The 21,315-nt window shown below is 47.9% G+C and overlaps 1 protein-coding gene across 2 annotated transcripts in view; it reads right to left on the bottom strand.

Moving 5' to 3' along the window:
- GTF3C2 (general transcription factor IIIC subunit 2) overlaps positions 1–21,315 on the bottom strand; it is a 718,613-nt gene that overhangs the window by 209,934 nt on the left and 487,364 nt on the right. For both annotated transcript variants that reach the window (XM_078650100.1, XM_078650097.1), the window contains exon 13: positions 14,167–14,328. In XM_078650100.1, coding sequence (XP_078506226.1) covers positions 14,167–14,328 — 162 coding nt within the window. The remainder of the gene's footprint in view (positions 1–14,166; positions 14,329–21,315) is intronic.

The raw sequence follows: 21,315 nt of genomic DNA on the forward strand, positions 1-21,315 counted from the left end.
AACACGCTGCCAAATAAAATAAAGAAAGGAGCGCAACCGCTATAAAGCATACCACGCTGGCAAACAAAAAATATATAATGTTGATGAAAAAGGTGCAAGTTGGGTGAGCCACGCATTTTGTAAATATGATGCAGCTGCTATTACTAATAAAAGCGAGTGGTGTGCTGTGTTGTAGGAAAGAATGTTGTGAGTAGAACAGGAGAAATCATTCAAGGAAATAGTACTCACAAACTAAATAAAACAAACCGAGTAACACAAGTAAAAGTGCCAGTCCTACTGGGACGTTACAAATATATATAAGGCCTTACTAAGGAAGGACTACTAAGCCTATTTATGAATCAAAAGCAGCCATTTAGAAAGGAAAGAACCAGGAGCCAATTTAAAAGATGGGTGGAAAATGGGTAGAGCTTCAAGTCCATACCTGAAGAACAAGTTACTTACCTTTGGTAACGATTAATCTGTAAGAGAGATACATTAGGTATTATAGAATTACCCTCAGGCGTCAGACTGGATCCGGAGAATTTTTCTGTTTAAGTACCCCTGCGAGTCCGAAGGTGGCGTTGGTCTACTCCGCGTTCGGCGTTGCCATCGCCGGAATGACATTGTGGTATCTACTTAGACGCCGCCCCTGCGCTCTGATGTCAGTTCTTTTACAAGACATTCCACGTCAGAAGCGCAAAGCCATGCAGAACACTGACCACTGGTGCTCAAAACTAGAGCCCTGAAAGGGAGTCCCTAACTCTAGAAGTCAGTTCGCAGAATGGGGAGGATGTGTGGGGCGGTAAGGAATCTATAACTAATATATGTCTCTTACAGATATGTTGTTACGTAAATAAGTAACTTGTTCATCTGAAAGAGACTATTAGTTATAGATTCCTTACCTTAGAATAGATCCCCAGCAATACCAACCCTGGAGGTGGTCCTGCGAACTAAGTTCACACCAGAAAGTCCTGGAGAACTGAACAGCCAAAGAAGCAGTCTCTCCGGACTGGACTATCCAGGCTGTAATGTTTAGTGAACATGTGCAGTGATGCCCAAGTGGCAAATGTCACTGAGGGGGACTCCACGTCTCAAAGCAGTAGTGGCTGCCGTCGCTCTGGTAGAATGGGCGCGCAGCCATACCGGAGGCTCAGTTTTCGTGAAGGAATAACAGATTTTAATGCAAATCGAGAGATGGTTCGTTTTTGCACAGCCCGACCTTTCTTGGCACCCAAATAGCCAACAAAGAGTTGATCGTCAACCCGGAATTGTTTTGTGTGATCCAGATAAAATGATAACGCACATTTTGGATCCATTAGGTGGAGTCTCTCCTCCTCCTTGGAAGGATGCGGGGGCGAGAAGAAGGTGGGCAAAGTGATGGTCTGTCCCATATGGAAAGAGGTAACCACTTTGGGAAGAAAAGAAGGTCTAGTACGTCTAGTTCGGACGACAACTTTGTCCGGATGGACAGCCAGGAAAGGACGTTTAGAAGAAAAAGCCTAAAGCTCACTCACCCTGCGAGCAGAGGTGATGGTAACCAGATAAGCAGTCTTTAAAGTCAAAAGATTGAGAGGAGAATTATGTAGAGGCTCGAAAGGAGCACACATAAGGTAGGTCAAGACAAGATTCAAGTCCCACTGGGCCATGCCAAAATAGAAGGAAGAAGGTGAGTAATGCCATTAAGAAATCTATTTGCAATAGGGGACTTGAAAAGAGAAGGCTGAGGCGAAGAAAGGCCGAAACGGCCAAAAAATAGCCTTTAAGAGTGCCCTGCGCAGAGCCCTGCTGAGCCAAGGAAAGAATGAAGAGAACCTCTGAAGGAGCGGCAGAAAGGCTATCCAAGGCCTTTGCGGTGCACCATGCACCACATTTGTTCCATTTACAGGCGTATACCTTTTGGTGGAGGGAGGTCTGGCAGCCAAAATAATGTTACAGACTTCAGGAGGAAGGTCGAAAGCTTTCAACTGTCGCCGCTCAACTCCAGCAAGAAGGTGGAGGCTGGACATGTTCGGGTGGATGACCATCTCCTGCTGCTGCGACAGAAGATCCTACCGAAGAGGCAGTCTGATCGGAGGATCGATGGCCATGTTCAAGAGCTCGGTTTACCGCACTTCGTACCCAATCCGGAGCCACAAGAATGACTTGAGCCTGGTCGCGCTTGATCTTCATCAGCATTCTTGGTAGAAGTGGAATTGGCACAAAGGCGTATAGAAGACTGCAATTCCACCTGCAACAAAAAGTGTCGCCAATCGAGTGCCTCCTTGGAAATTCCAAAACACAAAACTGACGACATTGCGCATTCTCTTCAGTGGCGAACAGATTTAAACAAGGCTCTCCCCACTGCTTTAAGAGACCTTGCACCACCTCCGAGTGAAGACGCCATTCATGATTCATCATGCACCCGTGGCTTAGTTCGTCCGCCCTGGCGTTCAGAGAACCTGCCAGGTGTTGAACCACCAGGGACATACCCTGATGTTCCAGCCACTTCCAAAGGCGAAGCAGCCTCCTGACAGAGTCCATAACCCCACCCCACCCTATTTGTTGCAGTACCACATGGCGGTGGTGTTGTCCTTGAACACCTGCACCACCCTTCCTCTGAGAGAAGGAAGGAATGCCTTCAGTGCCAGAAGAATCGCCGGGAGCTCCAGAAGGTTGATGTGGAGCCCGGACTCCGCCGGAGACCAGAGGCCTCTGAGCTCGGCCTCCCTCATGTGGCTGCCCCATTCCAGGAGTGACGCATCTGTCATCACTGTGAACTCTGGTTGGGGGAGGGAGAGGCATCTGCCGTTGACCCAATCCTGGTTCGTTAGCAACCACTGCAATTGGTGTGAAGTGCCCTCCGAGATCTGGACGCAATCAGAAAGATTTCCCTGATGCTGTACCCACTGGAACTTCAGGTCCCACTGCAGAGCCTGCATATGCCACCTGGCATGATCCACCAGCAGGATGCAGGAAGCCATGAGGCCCAGCAGCCTCAGGGTCATTCTCACCGAAATCAGGGATAGAGGCTGAAACATCTGTATCATAGCCCGAATATCCCGGAATCGTTGCTTGGGAGGATAAGCCCGAAACTGCTCTCTATCCAGAAATGCTCTGATAAAAAGGAGTTTCTGGGAGGGAATAAGGGGTGACTTCAGCACATTTATAGTGAACCCCAGCGAGTGCAGGAGGTCCGCCGTAGTCTGGAGGTGGGAGACGACAGCCTGGAGCGAGCTCCCCTTCAACAGCCAGTCGTCGAGATAGGGGAAGACTGGAAACCCTGATCTGCGCAGATGAGCTGCGACCACCCCCATCAATTTCGTGAACATCAGAGGAGCGCTGGTAAGGCCAAAAGGGAGCACGGTAAACTGAAAATGCTCGTGGTTTACCCTGAACTGTAGGTAACTGTGGGCTGGCAGGACAGGGATGTGGAAATAGGCGTTCTGCAAGTCCAACACTACCATCCAGTCTCCTTTGTCGAGGGCAGACAGGAACTGAGCCAATATCAACATTTTGAACTTCTCATTCCGGAGGAGGCGGTTGCCGTCCCTGAGATCCAAGATAGGACGCAGGCCTTAGTCCTTCTTGGGTACCAGGAAGCAGTGGGAATAACAACCACATCCTACTTCTGGCATAGGGGCTTATCGATAGCTATAGCTCGATAGCCAAGAGAGCCGCAACTTCCGGACAGAGAAGGGTCATCTGATCCTCCAACATGCAATGGCGTGCTGGTGGCATGGAGGGAAGGGTAGTCTCGAAGGGGAAGGAGTAGCCCCTTCGGACTATCTGCAAAACTCACCTATCTAACGTGATGTTCTGCCAGTGGGGGAGGTGATGGTGGATCCTACCGCCCACTAGCAACTGGTGGCCCTGAAAGATCGGACTAGGGAGGTTGATGCAGAGGGGCACTGGTGGACTGCCCCGCCCGCTGGCCCCCAGATCAATATCACTGCCCACGTCCCAGTCACGTAGAGGCTGAGTAGCTTGCGCGGCCTGTGGCCCTGGGTGGAACGAGGTGGGACACCCCTTCCGTAGCCACGAAAGGGGTGAAAGGCGGACTGAACTGGGCAAGAGGTGGCAGCGAGGCCCAAGGATCTGACCGTAGCCCTAGAGTCCTTCAAGCGCTCAAGCGCATTGTCCGCCTTGTCGCCAAACAGGCGACGGCCATTAAAGGGCATGTCCAAAAGGGTGGACTGGACATCGATGGCAAAAGGCAGTGGAACTCAGCCAGGCGTAGCGTCTCAAGGCTACTGACATAGAAATCTTTCTACCTAGCGAGTCGGCAGAATGCAGCCCACATCGAATGGCAAACTTCTGTGGGTCTCTACCCTCCGCGATCCCACGGGAGAGTACAGTCCTGGCCTCCTCCAGGCACTGTGGCAGCACTTGCGCAACCGTGTCCCACACAGAGTGGGTGCAGCGGCCCAAGAGACATGCAGTGTTCACTGACCACATTCCTAAGCTTGCGAAAGATAACATTTTCTTCCCAAGGTGGTCCAGCTTCTTGGATTCCCTATCTGGGGGAGCAGTAGGGAACATGCCTTTAGATGTTGAGGCTTGGACCACCAAGCTCTCAGGGGTAGGGTGTTGGGAGAGGAAAACTGGGTCGGCCAGGAGGTGGCGTCAGGCAATAATCCTATCCACTGGAGCCCCTGTGCTGGGCTTGGACCAAGTGCCCAGAAGGATGCCTGTGAAGGCATCATTGAATGGCTCAGGGGCTCTGAAGAGGCCGCTGCGGGCTGAAGCACCTCAGTCAGGAGGTTAATCCTAAATGCCACCATAGGGAGCTCAAGGCCCAATGCCTTAGCCGCGCTACGCAACACCACAGCGTAGGATGATCCCTTCTCCGTGGCCACGGTAGGGGGAGAGAGCATACCAAGGTCCGGTGATGTCTTCAGAACCTCCAGCCAAGTCCTCGTGGCGCGAAGGTGCGCCGGCGGAGTCGGGCAGACCAAAGATGGAATGGAGGGCTTCATAAAATGCACCAAGCTGGGCAGGGGACGCTCCGGCTCCCCGGAAGGGAGGGAAGTTTGAAGCATTCACAGCTGGCTCCGCGGGCGACGACGACGATCTTCCATGTCATGTCAGACGACGGACGGGGAGAAGGCAAAGAGCGTCGGTGCTTCTTCGCCTTCTTCTTGTGCTTCAACTTACCCGATGACGAAGACTTTGAGGAGGAATGATGGTGGTGACTCCGCGACCGGTCCTGCGACCTCCCTCTCGACCGTAACCTCGAGCAGTACGGAGCGGACTGTCGGGCCTCCAGAAGATTTCGGGACTGCTCTCGCAAAGACTTTGGGTTCATGGCCCGACAGTCGGAGCCCGACTTCAGGTCGTGGTCGTGCTCCAGACACCAGAGGCAGAGGAGGTGTGGGTTTGTGACTGACATCAATTGAAGCTGGTACGCCGATGGGACATCCCTACGTGCACCAGGAGTCGAACGACTTGAAAAAGATGTCCACAAAAGTAAAAAAAGCATTAGTCAAAAAATTACTAAAGGTACCGCTATCTCTGGATCTGCGCTGGCTGATGTGGAAAAAGAAATAACTGGCGTCAGCGCGCAGCAGCGGTGTCTAAGTAGACACCGCAACGTCATTCCGGCGATCACGCCACCAACGACGAACACGGAGTCGACCGACGCCACCTACCAACGCACAGGGGTACAGCTACAGAAAACGTCTCTGTATCCAGTCTGATGCCTGGAGGTAATTCTAAAGGTAAGGAATCTATAACTAATAGACTCTTTCAGATTACAGAATGCCTCGCAGAGCAGCACATGCCCAGGCTCGACCTAACAAGCTGTTGCATTGCTCACAGGGTAACCGTCTCGTACCACAGACAGCTGTCTTACATGTTTTACACACAAAATGTTTCCCCCCCTCGAATGGTTAAGAGTGAGTAAATGTAAATGTGGGATACTTGTAAAGCGCACTGCGACTCCATTGAGTATCCTGGCGCTGAAGACCGCTAGGGAACCCGTCCTGGTTTTCCCTGTGAGATGGTCCCTTTCTGGGTATCTCCAAGGTGAAACCAGGCATCCTCGGCGTCAATGGGGGCCGTTGTAGAGATGAGGCAAGCTTAATGCCCAGAGTTGCAGTGTGTGTTCCCTGGTTAGAGTAGGCACCGAGGTGAGAATTATCAAGTCCGTTTTGACCCTGGTCCATGACCCTGCCGCGTCGGGAATTGTACCCTGGTCCCGGGCCGTTCTCTGCTTACGGGTCTGCCGCCTCTAACCAGTGAGCCACACCACTCCAGTAACTGTCTAGTTAAAAGCATCAGGCATTGTTATAAGCAAGGCCTGTTGGCTTTGCTAGTGCTTGTTAACAGGTTGTTCTAAAGCAAAACATATTTTAAGCATAACATTATGAGACATGAAGTTGAAGATTTCATCAACCCATAGTTACATATATGTGTAAACTATTACTGAGCTTCCTCTGCACAACATGATCTGTGCGACGCATAATGTTTTATTAAACATACGTACATATTGTGCCATGTCGCATATCCTTTATATAGGCAACACGCCACCTACTTAATTTTAAACCTGGATGAACATCTTTTCCTTTTTTTTTTTTGAGGTAAGTGCTTTACAATATGAATATACCAATACATGCACTAAATTGCACTGGCTATTTGTGAATTGTCACTGTGTAACCTGCGGCATTTTAATGCAAAGTTGGGGAATAAAAAACAGCCTGCTGTAGGGGACATATAAGCGGGTTTCTCAGACACACAAATGGGCCCGATTCACACAAAAAGGGGTAAAAGAACAAGCCAAGATTTACACATCCATTTAAATGTACTTTTACACTTTATGCCAGACATAGGATTTCAGGTGCGTTTCTGAGAGAATGTCAAGTGATATTTCTACGTCTTGCATTTTCAGTGGTACATATTCGTATAGAGTGCAATTAAACAGTGTGGAAATGCAGCCCGATATGCACATGTAATTTGCTTTCTTCCTGAGAAAACACTCCATCATGTAGAAACTCATCTGGGGTAATCGGTTTTCCTCCCACCAAACCATCCTACACCCGCCACTCCAAGAGGGAAGTTGCTACAGCTCTTTGTTTCATGTATTCTCCAACCATTTTCAGGGTAGAAAAGGTTGCGATTGTGAATGCCTGTAGATGTACAGGTTTTTTCACATAAACTTTCAATGCTAGCCAGGTTTTCCACAACAAATATCGCACCTGTAAAAAGAGGCCTCTTTTTGCATGGTTGCCCCCACTTTTTGTTAAACTGCTCAATCAATCAATCAGAGTACTTGTAAAGCACGCTACTTACCCGTGAGGGTCTCAAGGCGCTGAGGGGAGGGGGTGCCGCTACTGCTCGAAGAGCCAGGTCTTGAGGAGTCTTCTGAAGGCGAGTAGGTCTTGGGTCTGCCGTGGGTGGGTAGTGAGGGTGATCCAGGTCTTGGCGGCGAGGTAGGAGAAGGATCTGCCGCCGGATGTTGTTCGTTGGATGCGGGGGACATCGGCGAGGGCGAGGCTGGCGGAGCGGAGCTGGCGGGTCGGGGTGTAGAAGTTGAGTCTGCTGTTCAGGTCGTGGAGTGCTTTGTGTGCGTGGGTGAGGAGCTTTACGGTGATCCTCTTGTCGACGGTGAGCCAGTGTAGGTCTCTCAGGTGGGGGGTGATGTGGCTGCGGCGGGGGACGTTGACGATCAGTCGGGCGGAGGCGTTTTGGATGCGTTGTAGTCATCGTAGGTGTTTGGCTGGGATTCCTGCGTAGAGTGCGTTGCCGTAGTCCAGTCTACTGCTGACGAGGGCCTGTGTCACCATTCTTCTTGTTTCGGTCGGGATCCACTTGTAGATCCTGCGGAGCATGCGGAGGGTATTGTAGCAGGAGGAGGAGACGGCGTTGACCTGTTTAGACATGGAGAGGGAGGAGTCGAGGAAGAATCGTAGGTTGCGTGCATGGTCGGTGGGTGTCGGTGCTGCTCCCAATGTGGTCGGCCACCAGGAGTCGTCCCAGGCTGAGGGGGTGGGTCCGAGGATGAGTGCCTCCGTCTTGTCCGAGTTTAGCTTCAGACGGCTGTTCTGCATCCAGTCGGCGACAGCCTTCATTCCCTCGTGGAGGTTGGTTTTGGCGGTGTGCGGGTCCTTGGTGAGGGAGAGGATGAGCTGGGTGTCGTCGATGTAGGAGATGATGTTGAGGTCGTGTTAGCGGGCCACTTGTGCGAGGGGGCCATGTAGATGTTGAACAGTGTCGGGCTGAGGGATGAGCTCTGGGGGACGCCGTAGATGATGTCGGTGGCCTCGGATCGGAAGGCGGACGCTCTGGGTTCTGCCGGAGAGGAAGGACGTGGTCCAGTCCAGGGCCTTCTCTTGGATTGCGGCTTCAAGGAGGCGTGTCTTTAGAGTGCGATGGCAGACCGTGTCGAAGGTGGAAGACAGGTCCAGGAGGATGAGGGCTGATGTTTCGCCGTTGCCTAGTTTGCGCCTGATGTCGTCTGTGGCGGCGATGAGGGCTGTCTCTGTGCTGTGGTTTCGTCTGAACCTGGACTGGGACGGGTCCAAGATCTTGTTGTCTTCCAGGTTGCGGGCCAGTTGCATGTTGACGATTTTCTCGATGACCTTCGCCAGGAACGGGAGCAGGGCCGGAGGTTCTTGAGGTCCTTGGGGTCCGCCTTGGGCTTCTTGAGGAAGGCACTGATTTCGGCGTGTTTCTAGCTTGCCGGGAATGTCGCTGTTTCGAAGGAGATGTTGATGACCTTCCGTAGTTGGGGTGCGATGGCAGCGTCTGCTTTGTTGAATACGTGGTGTGGGCACGGGTCTGACGGAGATCCTGAGTGGATAGAGTTCATGACCTTGCGTGTCTCGTCGTCGTTGACGTTGGACCAAGAGGTCAGGCGGGTGGCGCTGGTGGTGTTCACAGGGGAGGTGGGGTCTGACGTAGTTGGGGTGGTCATGGATGTCAGCGATCTTGCGGTGGAAGAAGATGGCCAGTGAGTTGCACAGTTCTTGTGAGGGCGGTATGTCGTTGGCGCTGGGGTTGGAGAGTTCCTTTACGATGCTGATGAGCTCTTTGCTGTCGTGTGCGTTGTTATCCAGGCGGTCTTTGAAGGAGGATCTCGTGACTAATCTGATGAGGTGGTGATGTCTGCGGGTGGCGTCCTTGTGGGCTGCGTGGTTGTCCGGAGTGCGTTCGTGGAGCCACATCTTCTCCAGTTTTCAACAGGCGCGTTTGGTGGTCTGCAGCTCGACGGAGAACCAGGTGACTGCTGATGTACTTTGACAGTGCGCCCTGGGCTCCTGCCAAATAGGCACCCAGGGCCTATGTTCTTTCCCTAAACTGCATTGAAGACAAAACCCAATTGGCATTCTTTGGCCACAGGGCAGTCCCCTGTAAATGGTACCACAGGGACCAAGGGCACTGTGGCCAGGGAAGGCCCCTAAGGGCTGCAGCACTTATTGTGCCACCCTCAGAGACCCTGTAACGTTACACACACACACTGCCTTTGCAGGTTGCGTGTTTTGGTGCAGAACATAGTGAAGAGTCGACATGGCACACATGCCATGCCTACAACCTACTGCCCTGGCATAGATCAGCCCCTCTAGCTGAGTGTGCTATACCAGTGGTGAGGGTACAGGTGCATGAGCCTTGTACCCCTACAGTGTCTAAGACAATTCTTAGACAATGTAAGTGCAGTAATACCATTAAGAGTATATGGTGCTGGGAGTTTGTCATTATGAACTCTACAGTACCTAATGGCTTTACTGAAAACTGGGAAGTTTGGTATCAAACTTCTAAGCACATTAAACCCACACTGATGCCAATGTGGGATTTAATGAAAAATGCACACAGAGGGCATCTTCGAGATGCCCCCTGAAAAATTACCTAACACTAGTGCCCAGGCTGAGTGGCTGCTCACCAGTTGCCACCACCAGACATGTTTCTGGACCCCTGGGTCAAGAGCTGCTGCTGCTCTCGGGGGGTCTGAAACAATGCACATCCCGGGACGAGGTGCCAAGCCTCCTCCCCCGGGATGGGTAGGGTCCAAAAAGGGGAAGCTTCAAAGGCTTGCCGCCTCTGTGAGCTTCCCCAGGCTTTTTGCTACTTCCAGCAACTGGTCCCCACCGGTTCGACCCCCACTTTGGGCAGGAGGACCACCGAGAAAACCAAGTGAGGAAGGTAGGTGTGGCCACCTTTGCCAACCCCACCCCTCAGGTGGGGGAGGCGAGGTGAAACATAACTCTCAGTCCCTGCCGTCTGGCAGATGGGGGACCCGGCCAAACAGAGTGAGGCATATGCCCCCCTCCCACTGGAGGGTGGCATAATAGAGGGTGTACCCACCCCAAGGAAGGGACCCATTGGTCCCAACCTTAACTTACCGGTAGAGTCCCTAAAACTAGTATTTAGGGGCACCCCCGAACCTTGCCTCCTCAGACAAGAAACGACCAAGAAGAAAGACTTAACAGCCGTGCTGAAGCTAAGAGGAGGAGGACGCCCACTGACTTGGCCCCAGCCCTATCGGTCTGTCCCCACCTCGAACCTGCAGAAGCGAAACTATGGTGTGTCCTGCAGCCAGCAACCTCAAGAACCCCGAGGACCTACCCTACCTTCCAAAGAAAAGACTTTGTCTCCCGTGAACACCGGATTTGTTCACCCACAGACTCTGGCTCCGGCCAAATCCGCGAGTCCGCACCATTTAGGACCCGTCGGCCAAGGTCTTAGTTCGAGTGGCCCAACACCACGAGGTCTCCCCAGCAATTCTGACAAGAGATCTGGTGATCTCTGACCTGCCTCAAATTCCACAGCGAAGCCTGCAGCCTCTTTCTGGTGGATTCTTGGGACCGGAGCTGGTAAGAGAAACCCGGCGCCTAAATACACCCCTGCACCCGAAGCCCCACGGCCTTGGGTGGCCCAACCGACGGTGTCCCAGGATTCCCTGGTATCCCAACTTACCTCTCCGACCGGTGGTCACCTCCAGAAGATCTTCATCCCAGAGCCTGCAGTCTTTGTTGAAACCGAAGAATCCCCATTGAAACCAACTTAGCACCCGACGCCAAACTAGCACCCTGCACCCAGCGGCCTCTGCGCCGCTGCGGGTGCACTTTTTTGTGCTATACAGGATCCCCCTTTGCCCTGAACCCAAGACCAGGAGCTTTGCTCCCACAACCCAGTGGCCTGCTTGTAAGCAGCCACCAACCGGAGGCCCCCTATTGCCCATTGGATAACATGTTGCCTCAGCACTCTGTACCCAGCCGCCCTAGTGCCGCTGAGGGTGTAACAAGAGTGCATCTTTGACCCTGGGGAACCCTTGTTCTAACCCCAGAAACCCAACCCCTAAGACTGAGTACACCTGGTAACCGATCACTTCATTTCTCTCCATAGGAATCCATTGACTGTTTTTGTCTGAAAAATGTTGTGTGGAGTTGATTTGTATGGAAACCTGAAAAATAACAATTGTGAAAAACTGATTTTACTTACCTTTTCTCTAGGAAATGTCCCAGTGTGATAGCTAGGCATATCACACCGAGTAGAAAAAGTCACTTAAAAAGTAATCTAAAAATTAACTGAAAAGTAATCTGTACAGTAATGTCAATACCTTGACTTACCTGTATTTCAAACAACTGCATTTGAACTTGCATTCACATGTAAACACTGCATAATATTTTGCAAAGCATTTATTTCACTTACCTGTGCCAGACTTAGCTTGGTTCTAGAAATAAAATAATATTTTTGTACAAAAAAAATTGGTCTGAGTTCCGTCTTTGAGTGTGTGTCATCATTTGATGATTGAGTGTGTACAACAAATACTTAAAACTACCCTCTGATAAAGCCTTATTGCTCACCCACACTGCCACAAATAGAGAATAAGGTGCTATCTACTTTTACCTCTGCCTACCTTTGGGGTTCCACTGGACTCTGTGCACACTATACCTCATTTTGGTATTGCATATACAGAGCCAGCTTCCTACACGACCCAATGCATAAGACCTCATACTACACATTTCTCCACAGCACTATTCACGCCTTACAGAATTATTTTGTGAACACCTGGCAGGTACAAAGTAATCTAGTGTTGTCTGTCAATGTAGGTTTAGAGCTGTAAATCCCTTTGATTCCCTCCCATTGTCTGTGTTTTCCGTAGTATGCATCCCTGTATTTCCATCGTTAACGGTCTAAAGCAAGAATTATTTGTATTTCAGTGCTTGCTTATTTTTCTCAGAAAGACGCCTTCAGTACAAAGCTTATACCCAGAATTTGGTTACAAGATTGATATGTCAAAGAACTCAAGTAGCATTTAACCATCTTCACAGCTAAAACATGCAAGCTTGTTTAAAGTCTTTAAACGCGATTGGGAGGTCCGGAGAAGCCACATTTCTAGCCATCGATCTTAGAGTTTCTGACCAGCACAATACAGGGATCATGGGATTTTCAGGTCTGCTAAATATCCCACTCCTGTCCTCTTTACTTTTTTCTTCTACCAATAAGTATTTGGTTGTGATGGCCTCTTCCCTTGAGAATAAATCTTTGATTGCCACATGGACAAAAAGCTAAAATTTATTTGCTCCCACAGCAAGAAACTATTAGTCCATTGGCCTTTCGCTCACGCTAGCATCTAATGCTGTGCCTCTAGACTATATTCAGAAGGTGTATAAAGTTATGCTTACCTAGGGTAGAGGTTGCCGATGTCCTATCGCTGCATGACCACATACACCAGTAATTTGGGTTTTTGACAAGCATGGCTGGAGCTTTCAAACCTGAAGCCTTTTTCATTCTTTAACTGACCATATTTTCTAGCAGTACAAAACTTGTGTATGCAGAGGTGGGTTGAGGGCTCACTGCTGTAGGCCTGACGCTACACGTCAAAAGGCCAAAACGAGCCTGAAACTAGTCTGTCAAAGGGCATGCTCCTTGGGCTTGACAGCACCTGTTTGAGCGGAAAATACATTGATCTGTGTATGGTTGGGCCATGTAATCAATGGCACAGTGATACACAGTAATGGACCGGAATGTGACCCAGGAGAATTTCCAGCGGCTGAGATGAATTCAAGCAATCTGTTCATCACTTTTTAGTTTTTCTTTGCAGTGGGTGCATAAGTGCTCTCGGCCGTAACCCCTACTGTTATAGCAGTTTGTAACGGTTGTCTCTGTTCTTACGGTACAAGTTGACACTCACTGTGCTGTGTTTGCAATTTTGATCATTGTATGGGCTATTTAAAGGCCTCCACTTGCTGTGATGTCATTGAAGGATCTGGAAATTTAAGATGCATCAGGACTAGACTTGGAATTGGCTCTGATGAGGGAGATCAGGAGCGAGACCGGGAGGATCACTGACACCCATGCACCTTTTCTGGAGTTTGAGGGTCGTGGGAAGGAGTAGATTCCAGCTTCAATTGGTTTGCCTTTTTTTTTTTTAACCTTACCCAAATGGGATGATGATCTGCTATGGGAACGAGACCTTCCTTTCAAACTTGACAGGTCATGGAGTGGTGACTTTCGATGTTTTGTGACATACATCTTCACCTTGTAGCCCCATGTGGCCTTTGGATTCGTCTGAGAACAGTCGTAGCAGGCCATGGAATTGTGCTATGACACCAAGCACCAAAAGCATACACTTTGTGACAGTGCATGGCTTGAACCCCGTTGTTTTTGCACACAGTAGAAATTTAGAATAAATGGTCTAAAATTACCAAGGAGTAGCTTCAGATCTGCATCTGAAGGCCCAGAAAGAAAATAACTGACGTCAGTGAGCATGGGTTACGCTTATATGCAGCTCCACTCGTCACTTTCGGAGCAGAATGACGATGACACAAAGCTGCACGACCCCACTAATTGGCATAGGGAGGTACTGCTTTAAGGTTTCCAGATTCAGTCTTATGCCTGGGGAATACTTGCAAGGTGAGGAATCTGTGGTAGGAAGTAACTATTGAAAGGAAAGGTGATAGAGTAGAAATAACAGGGGATCCTGTATATTTACATAGCTACGTAACACTCAAAGCACTTTAAGCGTGGGGAGATGTGCGGATAAATAGCTATTTTAAACATACTAGCCAAAATGTTTGGTTACCTACACTTTGGGCTCACATTTGAGGCTAGGAATTACACTTATGCCAGAGTTGGCGTAAGAAACACGATTAAGATCTGCCAAACAAAAAAATATCCCATTTGTACCATACTAGATGGGTTAATTCAAAGGGGAAGTAACTGTGAAATTATACAAGTACAATATCATTGTTATATTAAAAAGGATCTTACGATGCATAGCAGCTGTCTTGTGCCACAGCAACACCGCTATATGGTAGGATCCACGTGATCTCTGTGCTCAGGAATCGCTTGATGCTATTCAGTGGTTCGTATAGTCGACGAAGATCCCAGAACTTGATCTTTCGGTCTTTGCCTGCCGTCACCATAAAGTTACTGTTGACAGATAAATACATGTTTGGATGAGAAAGCAACAGATATAAGAAATAAGGCACTGTCACCAGATTATTTCCTCACCAACTCCAACAACCTGGAAAAAAATTAATCACCAATTATTGACATTACAGTCCCACTGCACCCTCCACGGGACTGCATGCATTTCCATACAGGGAAAAGATACTGATTTATAAAGGAAGACTAAAACAACAAGAGGACTCAAAGGATCTGACCAAAGAAAAAGCAAACCGTGTTCCTAGATAATGTTTCTGGTAGTCCTCCGGTTCTCTTCAACTGATCACACCAATCAATGTAATTGCTTTTAAGAAACATTTGGGTGATAACACAACAAGAAGACATTCATTAAGGAAAAGTGACAATTCGCATCTGCCCTGCCTCAAGCCTGGTATACGAAATGTTATCTTTCCTGGGTTTTCATTCAGTTACTAGCAGGAAGTAGAAGGGATCCGAACATAGTTATACAGTTTCAGCGCCCCAGTGAAAATGCGCCAGATGACTGAACAGGCACATGAAGCCACAAAACAACACAGATACAACAGATCAGCAAACTTACACAAGTTGACTAGGGAGAGGCACAAAACAAACCACGTCTATCAAAAATAAAAAGAGTATGTATTTTGAGGATAAGACAAAGACCATATGAATACAGTGAATGCGTGAGTGAGCCGATGCAGCTAAAACAGAGAGACCAATATGATAACACCGGGCATTAGAAACAAGCAAGAAAAGATAATGCAGCAGTCAAAGCAGGAATTCTCCAAATCATACCAAAAGTTCTGTAGATGTGCAGTGGAGGAGAAAGCAGAAAAACAATGAATTATTTTCCTTGATAAAAATGTAATTGATAAGAGGTGGAAGCGGGACATATGCAAAGTGAAGATCGTACTGAGAATATATACATTTCAAGCAGCAGGTCACCAGGGGAGGAAGGGGGCTTTGTGCAATTCGTGAAGGCACAGAGTTGTTCGTACTGCTGGCCAATTTAGGTGAGAGGATTCTGGAGATGGGAGGCTGACTGAATGAGGCGCTAACATAGGTGATGGAGAAATCATGGTGGGATCACAAGAATGGTGCAAATGATAGGCCCATCCCTACAATTAGCACAGACACACACTCTTAGCTTAAGTACTGAAAAACATTGAACACATGCTGACTAGAAAGATCCCTGGAACAGAAAATACTGCATGAGTGGATTTAGCACAGGGAAGCTGAACTCAAAGTTTAAAATAGTTAAAAAGCAAACACACAAACACTCTGCAGCAGGTTAAGGATAAAAAGGGATGTCTTCTCTCACAACTGTTGCTTGGAGTTAAGAGGTATAGCCATCAGGAAACAGACAAGAGGAACAGACATGTAATGGAAAACAGTTATGGACACAGCTGTGAGTGAATAAGAGTAAGGCTGTCAGATTTGGAGCTTGGCTTCTCCACTGGTAGTGGATAGGTAGAATGACTGAGCCGCCCGTGTATACTCAGCGGCTAACCGTGCTGATTGACCTATTCACATACCACATGTAACACAGGAGCCCTCCGTGTATACTCAGTGGCTAACTGTGCTGATTAATCTATTCACATACCGCATGTAACACAGGAGCCCTCCGTGTATACTCAGTGGCTAACCGTGCTCATTGACCTATTCACATACCGCATGTAACACAGGAGCCTTCCGTGTATACTCAGTGGCTAACCGTGCCGATTGACCTATTCACATACCGCATGTAACACAGGACGTCTTTGAAGAGCAGTACTGTGCAGCGCCACAGCTGAACCCTCAGCTGCTTGCTGACCGTGTGCTGCGAGTCAAGCGAAACAGCCGCCAAGCGAGTGCTACAGAGTCCAAAATGTTGACGTGTGACAGGGACGCCAATGGTAAGCACCACTGATTCACCTTGCATCCAAGACACATCGAGTGTCTGCCATGGTTGGTTACTCCATGCTTAACCTGCAAGCGTGGATAGGGCGCTCTCAGGACACTGGCATTGGAATATGAGAAAAGGTCGTGGTAAGTTGAAACGCACCTTCAGTCTCCTGATTCATCTGCATTGGCTGGCCACCACCGGCCAGTTTACAGAGAACCTAAACAAATAGCATTACTGCCTGTGACCTACAAAGCCCTGTAACTTTGTTGATAACACAGACTTCAATCTTGTTTTGTCCTTGATAAAAGCAAGATACAAATACAGGTAAGTGTGGAGGACAGCTGCTGAGTTATATAGAAGAGTATTTGAAGTAAAGCTTCACAAGAAGTGGTTCCATTCCGACCGCTGTCTTACTCCTCTCTCACGTCTCTCCTTGCTTATGATCTCACTCTGAACTCAGGTTCCATTCCAAACATCCCTGACTACATCTATGTGACGGCATGATAGGCTTCGAAGTCAATGTGTTTTCCACAAATGCCAGCAGTGGATGTAGGAACAGGCCCAACTCATAATGCTGCAGATTGCAACAAAAGATAGGGGACTTATTAAACAGTTACATATGTAATTAGATTTTAAGTCATCATGAACTGACACTGAACGTATCACCAATTATAATAATTGTCAAAAAGGTTACAAAAATTGGAGCAGCTTTCTCAAAGGTAGGGCTTCCACGCACAAGTAGCGCACTTCATGTTTCTGTCCTCTGCATTGTGCGGCCGGTGATCCCAAAAGAAAACCAAGAATACAATTCCTACAACACAAAGAAAAAAACCTGGCCTGACTGAGCTACTCCTATATGGAACTCCAAAAATGTGAAAGCTCTTTATAAAGCGAATACCATCACCTTGGTTTATTAATATGGTGCTTCATACATCAGTTTTTGATATTTCCTAGTGCTATACATAAAATGTGTCTTTGTTGCCCAATTTAATTCTTGTTAGGTTAACAAACCCAGAAGGATAAACCGATTATCTGCGTACAGGATTATTTTTAGAGCCTTAGGTTGTTTAGTCAATGCAACTTTTTACCCTATTGTATGATGGGATTCCCATGATTGAGGAACATAGTCAAAAGTGCAGCCTGCTGTAGAAGTGTATTAGTTAGTCTGACGATCTAGTGCAGACAGACCGCTTAATCAGGCACCACGGGGTGAAATACTACACGGGAATCCTAGATTAGCACTCCTTCGGGTTAATACCTGTTCACAGACGTCCCATAACATGGTTCCATTCGTATGGGTTCCTATTAGCCTGGAGAATGACTGTCTCAAGACTATGCATTGTAGATCGATCCGCACAGCTTATTTACTTCGATTAATTATAGAGTCAACATTTATGTATTGTTGAGTTTATATTTTTTATTGGAAACAACTGTCCTAATAGTTGTAACTCTCTGTACAATACATGCTTACCTGATTTACAAGGGAAACATGAAGTGCTGGAGATGAAACGCGCTCTCGGGGGTCTGCCACGAAGCAGGCAGGTTCAAACAAAGAAGCACTGGCAGCACATGAGTTTCAGATGATTTTCCATGGATTTCCATGGAGCAGCAGGGGTTTCCAGGGTAGATACTGCAATACTACAGCAGTTTAGGCCGTTGGAGCTGTGGTTCAATCCTTTCTGGAACCTCATGCATGGTGTAAATAAAGCATGACAGCTTCAAAGAGCTAGAAAGTGTCCCAGGTAAGAGAGAAATGATGCCCCTGGGTGCAGTGCAAATAAGCAAATGTCACACAGAATGATTCAGTAAAATGGTGGAAAGCTGGGAGTGTCACTCCGGAGAAGGGAATGCGGAGAGACAACCTCAAGAACTGTGTACGTTTAAACACAAAAAAAAGCTCAGGGCAACAATACTCGCACCAGTTGTTATGGCGTGTGGTGGCTACAGTATTGTTGTTAGAATAGATGCAATGGGCCCAGGACGTGACCTTCATGCGACCCCAAAGGGTGGGATACAACCCTCCAAAAGCAGATTTAAGCAGAAATGGCGCTGCACTCATAACACGCAGGTCATCGGGAACAGCAATTTATGGCCAAAGTCCAACACAAAGAAGTGAAGTTCTATCTTCCCAAATGAAAAGGCGTTAGTCGGCGTTTTGGTTGGAAATGAAAGCGAGACTTGTAGAGCACAAAACATTCACCTAAAAGTATCATGGCGCTAGCTCAGCACGAGACAGATAAGAACGATAGACACCTCAAAGATTGAACAGCCATGTCTTTTAAGCCTTCCAGAATGGTAACAGTTGCTTTTCTTTCTTAATCTGCACCGGCTGCGTATTCCCAGATTCCTTTTCTTTTTTTATTCTACAGAAAATGTCTTTAAAAACACAGCACGCATTGAAAAATCCTGGGGATTACTTGAACTTAAAGAGAAATACTCAGGACTGAAAATGTTCATCATCCACTGAAAATCTTAGAAACTTTGTATGTTTGGAGTGGATAAGGACATGCCAGTAAGAGGCTTGAATGTCTAACTAACCTACATTATGTCCTCCAGTAGGAACTGGAGGACCTCAGGGTGAAAGATCATGGTTTGTAGGGGATGTGACACCAGCCCCATGCAGTCATCTTCACCCAGAAGAATGGGGACTAGAACTCCTAGCCCACCGGCATCTGGGAACCCTATGTACCATACCTTTGAACAACATGCTCAGGATCTCCTCCCGAACGCTTGTCAGTGTTGATTTTTCTTTTTGACTGGGTGGACTTCTGGATGAACTACAGTATGACAGAATGTATTTAGTCTAGTATACGACAGCCATGGTCATCTCCTGCCATAGACACAACAAATGAGAAACTCTTCCACCTAAAAGTCCACAGTAAGTGAATGTGGAATCACAGATGTTATCTTATTTTCACCCTCTGGGCAACAGTGTGACTGCGTTACAAAACAAGTTGCTAAATTACAAGCATTGCTGGTGATTAAAAACATGGTCTGTGAATTATGCTCATAGGAACATTAGCACAAGCCATTCCAAATCCATTCACCATTTTTAAAGCTGGCAGTTTAGGAAGGAATGTCGATTCTGTTTACACTGATAAAGGAGGACAACGCTGACTTTCTGGGACCTTTCTCATTTTTCTACCAGCTGGGGAATTAAAATATCAGGCATGCTGGTAGAAAACCATTTAGGTTGCAATCCTACTGGTAGGTGATAGGCCCTGGGTGGCTAAAGGCCTCGCTTGTACAGCCCGTTTTCTTAAAAAAGGCACCGACTCCTGAGGTGTCAGGAAGAGACGAAGGCTGCTAGAGGACAGAACATGCCTGCCCCAACTGGTACTTCCCAGGGGGTCACCATAGGTGCAGCTTCCCAAACTCCTGCAGCCTTCCTTGTTGTTATTCTGCTTGGCTTCCACAACAACACTCCCTCTGCAACGCATTGCAGAAGTACACCAAATGCACTCTGCTTGTCTTACCATTAAATAGTGTAGGGCGGGACTGGGGATTAAATGATCAACTATCTAAAAAGTATTTCAGGTAAAACAGTATCACCTTTACCACATCCCTGCTGCACAAAACCGAAACTCAAGTGCAGTGAGAGTTGGGCACAACAAAAATGTATAAATTATCAGAAAACACTGGAAAAACACAGTTAAAGTACAGGTGTAGTTGGGAAGATTAGCGCTGCAATCATTGTATCACACAAGACTGCAAATCGTAACTCTCACACTAATTGCAAGGCAAGCAGCACCAGCAAAACCCATGTTTAAACACCGAGCTCAAACCTATTGCCCATGCCATGAAGCAGTAAACAGCTAGAGTGAGGTGGTACAAAATAAGCACCTCTACTATTGTAATAATATGGGATTTAACCTTTCAACTGTAGTGATAAATGTCTACATCTGCATTTTTTACTCCACTCGTTTTCACTGACATGGTATGACTATATTCTTCAGTCGGTGAAAGGAACTCTGTAGTTATAATAAGCAGGTAAAAGTTTCAATTGAGAAGCGGTCTTTCGTTTTAATAATGACTTGGGCGCTGTTTGGCGAATCTGCTTGAAAGTTTCCAAAAGGATATGTTACTTACCTGTAATCCTAATTCTCTTCCAGGCGTATCCGCATCATGTGCTTGGCAGTTCGGTCTGGACTGTTCCCATGAGGCACATGGTCAAGACTGATTTGCATACGGCCATGTTTGAACTGGGGTGGCTTGGTGAGCAAAATAACGATGGATTAAACCCAGATCTGTGACTGGGGGTGAATGTTTTGCCATTGTGCAACATTACGTCCATCTTCTTGTGTGTTTTGGTATCCTCATCAAAGTCATAAGCACTGAATATCCCCGCCCATGCGCGGGGACCCTGGAATATATAAAATATATATATGAAAACACACACACATATATATGTTTATGAAAGAAATACCCTTCTTGCCACTCACTTTCAGGTAAGCAATATGCTGGGAGTAGAAGTCCAAAGTATACTATTCCAGTAGTCATTTATTTGCCAGCGTTGTTTATCTGCCAATTTTCAATCATTAATTAAACAGCCCTCCGGTGGGCCTCGGGTCATTTCAGCCACCTTCCATTTTGTAAACCCCCGTGCAAAGTTGACACAACCTCTTTATTCCTGAAGGCGATCTTAAAAACACTGAGTGCCCCTTCGACATTGTGCGGATAGACTGAGTGTGTCTTATTGATGGTGAGCAGTGCGTCTACATCTGCAGATGAGAATGCCTCAAAGTTGAGCGGCTATGAGCTACCAAGACCTCTGGTTGAGAAGACACTGATGGAGTTCTCGACGTCGGGGCGTGAGTCGCCGACAGAGACTGAAGTGCTGTCGTCGAGGGAGTTTTCCGTTTTGACGTCGAGCAATGCCCTGCCGACGGAGACTGGTGCTTTGATGTTGGGAGTGAACTGGCCAACGGAGACCGATGCGATGGAGAACTTCCTCGGGACGTCAAACCTCTTCTGGATTTTGTCAGAGTTGATCGAGTTCTCGACATTGACCGCCGCTGGGTTGATGGCAACGGTGGGCTTCGCCTCGTTGTGAAATGCCTTTGCGACGGCGAGCGATGTTTCGACGTTGGGCGATGAGTTGGCACCAA

The sequence above is a fragment of the Lissotriton helveticus genome, chromosome 6 (assembly GCF_964261635.1).
Source record: "Lissotriton helveticus chromosome 6, aLisHel1.1, whole genome shotgun sequence".
Taxonomy (NCBI): domain Eukaryota; kingdom Metazoa; phylum Chordata; class Amphibia; order Caudata; family Salamandridae; genus Lissotriton; species Lissotriton helveticus.